The sequence below is a fragment of the Mytilus californianus genome, unplaced genomic scaffold, assembly GCF_021869535.1.
Source record: "Mytilus californianus isolate M0D057914Y unplaced genomic scaffold, xbMytCali1.0.p SCAF_34, whole genome shotgun sequence".
NCBI classification, from domain to species: domain Eukaryota; kingdom Metazoa; phylum Mollusca; class Bivalvia; order Mytilida; family Mytilidae; genus Mytilus; species Mytilus californianus.
The window spans coordinates 1,837,562-1,850,992 of record NW_026262684.1 but is presented as its reverse complement, the minus strand read 5'-3'; the positions used below and the strand labels follow the sequence as shown (position 1 = coordinate 1,850,992).

General features: G+C 32.2%; 1 protein-coding gene across 1 annotated transcript; it reads left to right on the top strand.

Annotated features, from left to right (window-relative positions):
- The first annotated feature begins 2,036 nt into the window (after positions 1-2,036).
- Positions 2,037-5,541, top strand: LOC127736589 (uncharacterized). Its single transcript, XM_052247153.1, has 3 exons — positions 2,037-2,092; positions 4,614-5,450; positions 5,537-5,541. The coding sequence occupies exons 2-3, from the start codon at positions 4,634-4,636 to the stop codon at positions 5,539-5,541; spliced, it is 822 nt and encodes a 273-aa protein (XP_052103113.1). The 5' UTR covers positions 2,037-2,092; positions 4,614-4,633.
- Positions 5,542-13,431: the final 7,890 nt, after the last annotated feature.

The window sequence follows — 13,431 nt, the reverse complement described above, 5'->3', positions numbered from 1 at the left end:
AAAAAATTAGTGACGATATACCTTTGATAAAGAAATCAACTGTGTAAACTTCCTTTTTTTTAAGGGAAAATTTAAGAAACACCTTGAAGCTCTCTCCGGCGCAGGCAGAGCAGTAACGTAAAGTGAATATCATTTTCGTAGAGTTTTTTGTTATGTTAATATTATACTTTATTCTAATTTCATTATAAATAAAGGCAACAGTCATTGACAGTGGTATACCGCTGTTCAATAGTCACAATCCGAATAAGCATATACAAATCCGGGTAGCAAACTAAAATCGATTAAAAACATCAACTATAAGAGGAAAACAACAGAACAACTGAAACACCGAACTACAACAAAAGCAAACACCAACATACATAGAAACGGACTGTCTGATAACAACTGCCATATTCCTGATTTGGGACAGGACATTTTAAGAAAAAATGGTGGGTTGAACCTGGGAGTATTCTGATTTAAGTGATATCTAGTTTTATACAAGTATCTTTATATACAACGATACCACCACTCAGGATTGTTATGCATTGACCTTCGAAATATGACGTCACAAAAAGAAAACTGTTGGTTGCACTCAAATGAAAACAGGAAGAACATAAAATCGACTGTGGGGGTACACGACAACTCGTACCTTCGCCAATTCGTACTCCACCAACTCGTATCCTATTTTTACCAACTCGTGCCAATTTTTATTATTATTTATATATATTATATTTGTTATTTTCTTCCATATATTATGATAATATAGCAACACACAAGTAAAATAAAATATAACTTTGATTGGTTTTATGATGCAATCATAACTGTTTTAAACCAAAGTAATTAAATGCTAATCATTAGTCATTAGAAATGTTTTATTATATGAAGAACACAAAATCGACTCTGAACATTAGGCTTTAGTTAAATCAACAAATTATTACTTTTTTGTCACCAAAACTTTTCAATAAATTCCAGGAACTCGTATAACGTTGTAATTGAGCAGGCATGCTGACAATACCCTGTTATGCACAAGTCATTTTGAGCCAAAAAAATATGCAATTTTTTATCTATAGCATTGACACATGAGTTTTTCTGTTTTTTTTTTATGTTGACGGGTGTTTTGTAACTCCTATTTTCTCGCAATTAATTGATTGTGTACTGGCAAAAAAAAAATCTAAAACTATGGAACACTCCCACCCCCCTAAAAAAAAACAAAAAACAAAAAACTGACGAAAATGTATCTTTCTGTTTGAAATTTGCAATTTTTTGACGAAGTATTGATATAATGAATTTTAACTTTTACCTAAAACATGCCAAAATCAAAATGATATACTTATCAAAACAATATATCAAAAAGTATCAAAATGGATTGTGTGTATAGCTTTTACCCAAAACATGCCTAAATCAGAATGATATACTTGTACCTCGAAAAGGGACTCAGGAATGTATATTTGTCTTTGCATATTTCAATAGTAGTATCAAAATGGATTTTGTGTCACAGTTTTAAGGAAAATCAATGCGAGAACGTTTCTGTGTCGCGTGTCATTAACTTCTTACCACATGTTTTTGTAACGTACATTCAATAGCCACCCCTTTCTCCATAAAACAAACAACTACATGCACTACCATATTAGTTCTTCCTTGGATTAGAAATTGTTAAATCCTTAATAACAGAGATTAAATATGATGTGGATCAAAAGGCTTTTAATGTAGATAATTACTAGTTAGAACACTTCTACAAAACGTTTACATTTGTATGAATAAATGAGGCTGTGGGAAATATGTCAATGGGATAAAAAGTCAACTAAGAAGCATGTCATCATATGAACTCTTACAAAATATCTGTGTCAATTAAAGTGTTCATGTTTTGGTATGGAAAAGATTATGTATTTTATGACAAACAGGTGTCGGACATGGTTATCGTGTATTGACTATTACATATTTTTGATGAGATATAATGTCGTGGCATATTTTTAATTAAACATATGTTTTATTACGTAATGAGCTTTATTAGCAAAACTTCAGATTGTATAAATAGGCAAATGATGGTTGAACCGATCGCAGAACTTTCCCTGGCTTTCCATCGATACCAACCTGCCACCTAGTTAAAACTCGGGTAAGAAATTAATTTATTGTCAGCCTTCAGTATACAACATTAATTAGATAGGTGTGAATATCGTCTAGAAATAAGTATTGATATGATAAAGTTGGCATATTTTTCTTTGAAAATGAGGTGTTGACAAACCATTATTGAAATATAATTTTGAATAAGACTGATCATTTATTCGTATATAATTGAATATTTATCTTTTTATCTTTTTTTTTAATTGCAAAATGATTATTGTTAGTCATGTAATTAGACCAAACACTCAATACTTAAATCCCTTCAGACAAATTTTTGGGCTAACTTTTATTCAATATCGGATTCTCAACTCGGTTCTATTCTATCTTTATTTTGTGTATTACTTATGCAATTGATTTTATGAAACATGCATGTGTTTCGCGTAATACATAAAATATAACAGTTTATATGTTGTCAAATAACATAATCGATGCATACATTTATAGACGTTTAGTACACTATCTATTACAATTAAATTATTTATAAACGACTTATTCTTTTATGGGGCTTCTGTTTTGGTCACACAATATCTCACGTACTCAGGCACCACTTTATCCTTTGCTTTCAAACTTTTTGTTCTAGATCGTTCCTGATGAAGGTAAATCCAGAAGAGCGCGTCAGATGCATCAATTTAATAACTGTCAAATTCTGATTTTATCATTCCTACTGACTTTATCGTATTATCAGCCTACTGTATACCACATTAAACAGATAGGTGTAAATATTGTCTAGGAAGCAAATGAGTATTAACATGATTAAGTTGGCACATTTTGATAAAAGTAAAATACCATGTTTATGTTTGCTTTGATCTGTTGATAATGCGGTGTTAACAAACCATTATTGAAATACAATTCTAAATAAAACTTATCATTTATTCATATATAATTGAAATATTTATCCTTTTTCATTTTTTATTCAAAATGATTTTGTTTGTCATATAATGAAATCAAACACTCAATACTTAAATCCGTCAGAAATGTTTTTGGGCACACTTTAATTCAATATCGGATTCTTATCTCGGTTTTATTCTATCTTTATTTTGTGTGTGTTAATTAGGCAATTTATTTTATGAAACATGCATGTTTTTCGCGTAATACATACAATATAACACTCTATATGTTGTCAAACAACATAATCTGTACATACATGTATAGACGTTTAGTCCACGATCTATTACAATTATATTTCATACAAACGACTTATTCTTTTACGGAGCTTTTCGGTCATATAACATCTTACGTATTCAGGTATCAATTCATCCTTTGCTTTCAAACGTTTTGTGTTTGATCGTTACTGGTGATGGTAAATCTAGAAAAGCTCTTCGGATGCACCAATTCAATACGTATTAAATTCGTATTTTATCATTCTTATTGATTTTATCATATGACCATTAAAATGTAAGTTGTGTTGGATTAATTGAAAATATATTATTTATATGTGATAGGAGATAAAAAATGCAAAATTCACAACATGGTTATTTACCATGAAAAACATTTTACGATAACCAAAACAAAGGATAAACATAAATAAGTGACCGCTTCAAAATAATATGAAATCTTCACTAGAATATTGAAAGAAAAAAAAACCACTTAATTAATTTCGTACGTCCGATGCGCTTTTCTTGATTTACCTTCATAAGGAATGCCTAAATTCAAACATTTAAAAGCAAAGGATGTATAAGACATAAACACCTAAAGAGTTATATAACCAAAAAAGTAAAATAACAAAAATACCGAACTCCAAAGAAAATTCGAAACGGAAAGTCCCTTAACAAATGGCAAAATGAAAAGCTCAAGCTGATCAAACGAATAGAAAACAACTGTCATATTCCTGACTTGGTACAGGTATTTTCTTATGTAGAAAAAGGTGGATTTGAATTGGTTTTATAGCTAGCAAAACCTCTCACCATCATACCAAAGAGACATAAACATAGCTAAATTCCTCCAATATAAAATTTCCATGATCCATTAACTCAGCAAATGTAAAACTAGTTCAGTAAAAGCAGTAAATGTTTCAAAGGAAGGTTAACATTCTCTAAAGCTGATAGAATAACATTTCTATCATTAGTATTCTTTTATTTTGTGCTTAAGTTTGATATTCTTGCAATGAGAATGAATTATTATTTTGTATTGACATTATAGGTTTTATGCGTTCAGGTAATTTTCATGCAACTGGAATAGTTCTCGATTGGTTAAATGTTAAGTTTTCACTGCGTCATTGAGGGAATTTGTACTTATTTTTACACTTGATAAAGAACAAAAGTTACATTGAAATAAAAACTTTTTAACGAGGACGTATGTCAAAGAATAAATGGAAAAACGTATGTTCAGTTAAAAAATCATAAATCCAGGTTCATTGTAACTTTTTTTACAAACTACTCATTTAATATACATATCCTTATATTCAGATCGTGACCGAAATTTTATCTCCAATTTAAGCAAATTATTTTGGAAAATGCATGTTTGAATAATATATATATATATTCCTGTTATAACGAGAACTGTCTTTTTTTCAGGTTTCGTCGAATCTCAAAATATGGCAACATTTTTCGTGCTTACAACTGTAGCCATATTGGCTGGCGTAAACGCCTATGGCATGAAAAAGATGCCGCCGCCAATGGAAATGATGGGCGGAATGGGCGGCAAAGGTGGCATGATGGAAATGATGCCAATGAAGCCTATGATGCCGATGGAAATGATGGGCGGAATGAGCAATAAAGGTGGTATGATGGAAATGATGCCAATGAAGCCTATGATGCCGATGGAAATGATGGGCGGAATGAGCAATAAAGGTGGTATGATGGAAATGATGCCAATGAAACCTGAGATGCCGATGGAAATGATGGGCGGAATGAGCAATAAAGGTGGCATGATGGAAATGATGCCAATGAAGCCTATGATGCCGATGGAAATGATGGGCGGAATGAGCAATAAAGGTGGTATGATGGAAATGATGCCAATGAAGCCTATGATGCCGATGGAAATGATGGGCGGAATGAGCAATAAAGGTAGCATGATGGAAATGATGCCAATGAAGCCTATGATGATGGAAATGATGCCGATGAAAATGATGGAAATGAAAGGTAAAATGGAAATGATGAAAATGATGCCAATGATGGAAATGAAAGGTAAAATGATGGAAATGATGAAAATGAAAGAAATGATGGACATGATGAAAATGAAAGAAATGATGGAGATGAAAGGAAAGATGGAAATGATGCCTAAAATGGATATGATGCCAATGAAAATGGAAATGATGCCTAAAATGATGGAAATGATGCCAATGAAAATGATGGAAATGATGAAGCCTGATATGCCAATGCCAATGAAAATGATGGACATGATGAAACCTGGTATGCCAATGCCAATGCCAATGCCGATGAAAATGATGGACATGATGAAACCTGATATGCCAATGAAAATGATGGACATGATGAAGCCTGATATGCCAATGAAAATGATGGACATGATGAAGCCTGATATGCCAATGCCAATGAAAATGATGGACATGATGAAACCTGATATGCCAATGCCAATGCCCATGCCAATGAAAATGATGGACATGATGAAGCCTGATATGCCAATGCCCATGCCAATGAAAATGATGGACATGATGAAACCTGATATGCCAATGCCAATGCCCATGCCAATGAAAATGATGGACATGATGAAGCCTGATATGCCAATGCCAATGAAAATGATGGACATGATGAAGCCTGATATGCCAATGCCAATGAAAATGATGGACATGATGAAACCTGATATGCCAATGCCAATGCCTATGCCAATGAAAATGAAAATGATGGAAATGATGCCAATGCCAATGCCCATGCCAATGAAAAAGGGAGGATATTAAACAAACGCTTTTTTTAATACTGATGAATATTTACATATTATATAATTCTAAAACAGTTGTAGATAATTTGCATATAAATGAATATATCATGCATAATAAAGAGTTGTTTACTGTTATCAGTAACTACTTTGTAAAAGAATAACAAATTCGGCAAAGTCGCACAAATGGGAATAAAGTAATTCAGCTTCTCTCTCTGAGTGAGATTAATATTTCGTAAACAACTATTACTAAAATATAAAAATAAGGAGATGTGGTATGATTGCCTATAAAACAACTATCCACCAAAGTTCAAAGGAAGTGGATTTAAGCAATTATTGGCAACCGTACGGCCTTCAACAATGAGAAAACCCATACCGTATAGACGGCTATAAAAGGCCCCGACATGCAAAAATATGAAACAATTCAATTGAGAAAACTAACATAAGAAGAAACTATAACAATCAGTTGAAAAGGGTTTTATTCATCACATCAATACAAAGCAGAAAAGCATCTAGCAAAAACTCATCAGATCAAAACAAAGCCGAAATGCATCTAGCAAAACAAAACCGTACGTGGCAGGATATCTATACATCCCTTACAACAAAAAAGATAGAAAGTAAAATCTGATATTACTCGCAGTTACTGACAGCTAGTTCAAAGCCAATAACAACTAATAAAAGAAATCATGTATCTAAGAATAAAATATCAATCAGTACAAATCCAACATCCAATTTAGTGTAAGTAATCATTAACAGTCAGAGAAAAACATGACCTTGTGCAAAGCCAAAATATAGGTATCGACAGAGTGTAGTACCGTGAATATGCATATGTGTATACAGTACTAATATGCGGTCACTTCAGTCTATGATGATTCAAGTAGTAGCTCTGGAAGAGACACGCATTTGTGAAAGTGGTAAGGTGGATATGTAATGCAAATGAGAGGTTTATATTCGTCACTTTCAAATTAGAGATTTTAATTCTGGTGTGCTCCACATTCACTTTTTTCTATACAGTGGGTTGTTTGCTTTGTTGCCGCGTGTTATTTGCCTTTCTTCGAATGATGCTTTGTTTTTACAAACCCCCGATATCACCAGGTGCGTTGACAGTGTATGCACGTGTACATCCTCCTCATATATAAGATAAGAAACTGTGGTGTGCATGCCAATGAGACAACTATTAACTAGGGACCAGATGACGTACATGCAAGTAACTGTTCTACACCTATCCCAAAGTATTTGTAGCAAAATGATGTTGGATATATCTAAACTCATCATCTGCACCACTAAGGAAAACACAATTTTGTCAAATAAATCTGTCACTCCAACTATAATTTGTTTGTTAATAAATACCACATGTTTATTTTCTCTGCTTCATGGGTGGTAATTATTGCTTAACTTAATTAATATTCAATACCAGCATTAATCCACACTTTATCAAAGTAAATTTATCATCTGCGATTTATGAATATATACATGCAAGGAGAATAAAAGATACAATGTGTTTTTATGTGAAGACACATCAGAAATTGTTGCTTCATTATTTAATTAGATACATAAAAAAAATAAATCTAAAACTGAAAACAACCTATACAAGTCTTAAGATAGGTTATTAAAACATTTGATTGATTATATAGAGAATATCATATGGCTTTTTCAATATCATACCTGTATCAACCCGAGACACCAATATAATCCCAAGAGTTCTGCTCGAGGGATTATAGTGGTTGAGGGTTAATACAGAGTGTGATATTGTAAAAGCCATATCATAAACACTTTATTATATACATTTACCTCAAGTACAACTAATTTAGATGGTTTTTCACGTGACATGACGTAAAACATACATAAGGGGTTTGATGAAGCCCTTGTAACCGTGACAGATGTCAATTACGTAACGTCTTACAGATAAGGGATTTGATAAAGCCTTTGCAACCGTGACTGATATCGATATCATCACTGTTGGCTGATACAGCATGATTACCATCGATTTTATTACACATACAATTTACTTGTCTTTACTACTAAATATATAATAAGAATAAATATCAGATGCATGTAACATTAATATGTGAACAAATCAAGTTCCTTTTCAATTACCTTCATTCTTTTATAGACATACTTTGCATTAATAATCTATGTAAATTGTCCCATCAGCTCATGTGTATGCAGATGTTTTTTTCTGTTTTTGTTTTAAATGGCGATCAGAAAAATCTAAAAGCTCAAAACCTCTATGAAATTTATATACTCAGTTTTTGGTTTTAACATAATATTATCTATGCCTTAGTCATAATGCCATGACAGATTTATGGCCTTTGTTTGACATTTCAAACTAAGAAAAGATTTACATTTTCACTCTAAACGGGTTGAATAACTATAGGTCATTGTACGGCCTTCAACCAGAAACAAAATCTATACCGTATAGCACGCTTTGCAATGCACTCATTTAACAAACTTTAAATCAATTCAAACGAGAAAACCAACGGTCTATTTTATAAACAAAACAATGAACAAAAAATAAATTTAAATTGGCAGCAACCAACAACAACCTCTGAATTACAGGCTCCTGGCTTAGGACGGGCGCATGCAAAATGTTGCAAGGATCAACATGTTTGAGAGCTCTCTATCATTCCCAAAGCTGGAACAGTGGTGTAGAAGTACATTGCACGAACAAACTGTAATATTTAGTTAAAAATGGCTTGTAAAATTACATGAAGCACAAAAATCAACCGATAAAAAAAATCTTATACAAAAAGTGCCAATCTTAGAGTACTCGCAGTTATTGAGAACAAGTTAAAAGCTATTTACAACTAATAATTTAATCATGTTACCTCGATTTAAATACCAATCAATCATCCAATGGATTTAGTTTGGAGACGCAATAAAGAGTCTAAGAAAACATGAAAATGTGTTGTCATTTTAGCGGTATTTTTAACATTGCCATATAAGCGGTAGGTTTGGCTAGCCATAAAACCAGGTTCAACCCACTATTTTTTCTTGAAATTTCCTGTGCCAGGTCAGGAATATGGCAATTGTTAGCAGATAGTCCGTTTCTATGTATATTGGTGTTTGCTTTTGTTGAAGTCAATTGCTTCATTTGTTCCGTTGTTTTCCTCTTGCAGTTGATGTGTTTCCCTCGGCTTTAGTTTGTAACCCGGATATGGTTTTGCTCAATCGAATTATGACTATGGAACAACTCAATGTTAATACTATAATGTACAACTTCCTCATTTATAAACCGGACTGAAAGCAAAATATATGTTGCACAGATTCGGGTCAAAGCAATGACTTCAATAAAACATAAAACCAGAATATATGCTTAGGGTTGCTGTAGGTAGGTAAAATTTATTAAAAAAACAGAATGTCAGACAGAACGTATGTCGTGACGTTTATCAGCATTAGTTTTTATCGATAACATTACCAGTTACTGAATTGAAAATGAATTAACTTTGAATTATGCATAATGAATCCTAATATGGAATTAAATCTTGATGAGATGCTTTAGATGTATGATCACTAACTCGTTCACTGGTAAATTGTTGTTTTATCTGCTCCATGACGATCTATGAGAATCACACGTGAACTACTTCTTGGTAACTCCATTTGTATACTAAAGATACTAAGAATTTACAGAACGACATTAAAGCAAAATTTAATCCGATTCATTCTCAGTCGTTATTGCTATTTTTGTGATTATTCCTCTTTAATTTGATTGAGAGTTTACTTTATTCCAAACCATGAATCGATTCTATTGTCTGAAAAATTAAGACGAGTTAGTGTGTTTTCTGGTAGTCGTACGTGCTATTTAATTTCATAGTCCTGTTATCATGTAATAACAATACAATATATTTCAATGATTCTTTAATATCATGAGTTAAAACATGTATGTAGTTATTCAAATAATTATGTTATTTGCAAAAGAGAGTCAAAATATACCAAAGTCATGAAAGTGATATTCAAACTCATAAGCCGAAAACAAGCTGAAACGCCATGACAAAACAACAAGAAACGAAAAGAAGACAAATAACAATTTACATAACACAACGAGGAAAACTAAAAACCTAATAAAATGAACACAACAAAAATCCGGAAGTGATCTCAGGTGATCCGGAACCCGTAGTGTTACTCCTATAACATTAGCTGCTCAGTAATATCAAGAGATGAGGCATCAGGCAAAAAAAAAAAAATGGTAATTGTTTCTTAACTAACCCTAAGACATCACAAAATTCGTAAACCATCGGTCATGTATAGTTTTCTCACCCTGAAACTTGAACGAGTGTGAGATTTTGAAATTGAAATACGTTTTAATGACAAAGTATGTTATCGGTATAAACAACACAGACATTGAAAAGTTCAAAAACACAAAGAAGGACACTTAAAACGAAGGGAAGATCAACACGAGCACTATTTAAACAAATCTAGGGGTGATCTCAGGGGTGCTCTCTGAAACAGATATTCCATAACGGTTAAAGGTTACAATCAACCATTAAATATTATGTAATCAGAATTAAGAGTATAGCTAATTGATTGGCCGATATGTGTTATATTCTCTGCATTATACCAAAGGCAAAATGATCTATTTTCCTTAACCCTAACGGAACTGAGAAGTCTTTTCTACGCTGTGATGAGACAGGTTTACTTAAGTGTAGAATTGATAGCCATTGGAGATAAGTACAAATTACGTTAAGAAAATCAATGGGAACCTATATTTTTTGGACCAAAAAGTACTGTCCTAATAATTTTTCTTTTAATATAGCAAGGTTTCGTTCTTTAAATCTATTTCCTAAAGTCTGTATCTCGAAAACGGCCCCTATAGTCGTCTATGGGGAAATAATTGTTTTTACAATCTATAAAAACTCATGATGGCGTCTGTATAATACCGGAATTGGTGATTTCAATTTTACACACGGCACTCTTGCTTTCATATAAAAATAAGAAGATGTGGTATGATTGCCAATGAGACAATTCTCCACAAGAGACCTAATGACACAGAAATTAACAACTATAGGTCACCGTACGGCCTTCAACAATAAATAAAACCCATATCGCATAGTCAGCTATAAAAGGCCCCGAAATGACAAATGTAAAACAATTCAAACGAGAAAACTAACGGCCTGATTAATGTACAAAGTAATTAACGAAAAATAAATATGATATACAGCAACAAACGACAACCACTGACTAACAGGCTTCTGCCAAGCACGTATAGAAAATGGCGGGGTTACATTAGTCAATAGTTTCCTTAAGAGCAACAATTCTCTATCAAGAAAATCATGATAGGAAATGTAAGCTCTGGAATATCGTATCAGCTGGGAGACATACACTCCATACGCTGCTGGAATATTGCTACATTGAAATGAAAAGTTCACAATTAGGAAGCTGAAATCATCTCTTTAGTAGTAAAGTTTTTGTTCTTAACCAACCCTCATTGTTAATTTCTAGATGTAAGAAAAGATATGAAGAAGATTTAACAGTTGTATCTTTTATTTCAAGTTCGATGGAATAGTTGCGTTCAACAGAGTCTCAAAACTTTGAATTATTCGGTTAGAAAACATCATCTTTACAACGGAAGTTGAAGTTAAAGGATAATGCTAGATGCTAGCTTATTTTCATTCTTCTTAAGAAGCTCCTGTATGAAGTCAGCCTCTTATGAATAAAGGAACAAGTCAGTACGAAGGGGAAAACAGTTGGTGCTCTTATGAATTCCAATCGTTTGTTGAAAACCAAGATCTTGAATAGTAGCAAATGTGTAGTCAAGCATGTTGATAATGTAAGTTTTAGAGCTTTTTAAACAGAAATAATTTTTTTCCAAAGTACGATTGATTAATCCCTTAGAAAATATTATTATTTCTGCGTTGGTAATTCTTTTTTATGAAACAAAGCACGACCGATTCTTTCAATTTGTCTTTTAGTTTGGAATAGGAATACTTATGTAAAGGTTACAAAAGTCAAATGTTTTAAATATCATTGCAAAGGTGAGGTCAAAAGAGGTGAATTAACGCAAACGTGGTGGGCCTCTGTAATATCCTTTTTCATTTTCATTTCAAATTTACTTTTTCATGAACTAAATACGTGTTTTGTACTACTACGCTCATAACCTCCTTCGACCGGTAAAGTATATCTGCTATGAGACTTGATATGTGTAGGCCCAGAATAAAAAATGACATAGAGAAAAGTCCATGTTTTTTTACGTTATTTGGACAAAAGCATCATGTGTTTTATAATTAATAATAAGAATTAGTTGGTTTAAACCATTTTTATTCAATAAATCAAAGCATGATAATATATATATATATATATATATATATAAGATAACACATTATAAAAAATGTATCCATAAACAAGCAACAGTGCTTACTTTAATCTGTTTCCAAAGAATTAGTAAGTTAGATTTCAGTTAAAACATGTTGAATAATGAAAATGATTTAAAAATTAATATTGATATACTTGTGTTATTTCTAAACAACTATGTACACTTCCTTTTTTGGTAGGAAAAATTAAAAACATTGTTGGAAGCTACTGCTATTTTTATCTGAAATGTGCACGGAACATTACACTTGTTTTTCGCTCGTTCCGTTGATTGATAACGTTTGATTTTGTCAGTTTTTAAGGACTTCTCCTTTTTGGATTTACCTTGGAGTTTTTTTGGCAATGTTTTTATACTTTTATACCTACATACATTGTAGGTATACAAATGATTTGATTTCAAGCTTTCGTAGTTGACAGAGGGCAATTTATGTTATCAATTTCTTTGAGTTGAGCTGTTTTATTATGTTTATAAAATTACACTTTATCTTAATTTCATTATAAACTTGGTTTTTGATTGAAGTGATATCTAGTTTTATACGTCAAGTATTTTTATAAAATATACCACCACTCAGAATTGTTATGCATGGTCCCTACATTATGACCGTAAACAGAAAAATTGATTGAACCCAAAAAAGGAAGGTGACATAAAATCGACTGTGGACACAAAGCTTGAGTTAAATAAACAAATGATGACTTTTCTGACACCAAAACTATTCCATAAATGTTAGGAATTCGTATAACATTGTGGCATAAGCAATTCACCGCAAAGTGATTTTGCTTCAAATACAGAAATACCATCTCTTTAGCATTAACAAGTTTTCTGTTTTTATGATCAGTGACCAGTTATTATAAACCTCCATGTATTGGCAGTTAATTGATTATGTATTGCCTTGCGAATGTTTTGGCATTAATTACAATCAAAATCAACGCCTTTTCTGTCTGCGTGCATTTGTATTGGCACGAAAGCTATCTGAGACTTTTTGTCGTCGATACTTGCTTGATATCATAACAACTTTATCTTGTTTTACCTGCAACTTATAAAAGGCCTATTGAGCACTTTCCAAAATCTATTCTTTTAATTTGAAACGTTTTTTTACGACGAAGTATTGAAACAATGAAAATTTGTATTTCTACCTAAAATAAGTCAAGATAATCCGAAATATCTTGAAAAGTAGGTCATGAATGTATTCCTTT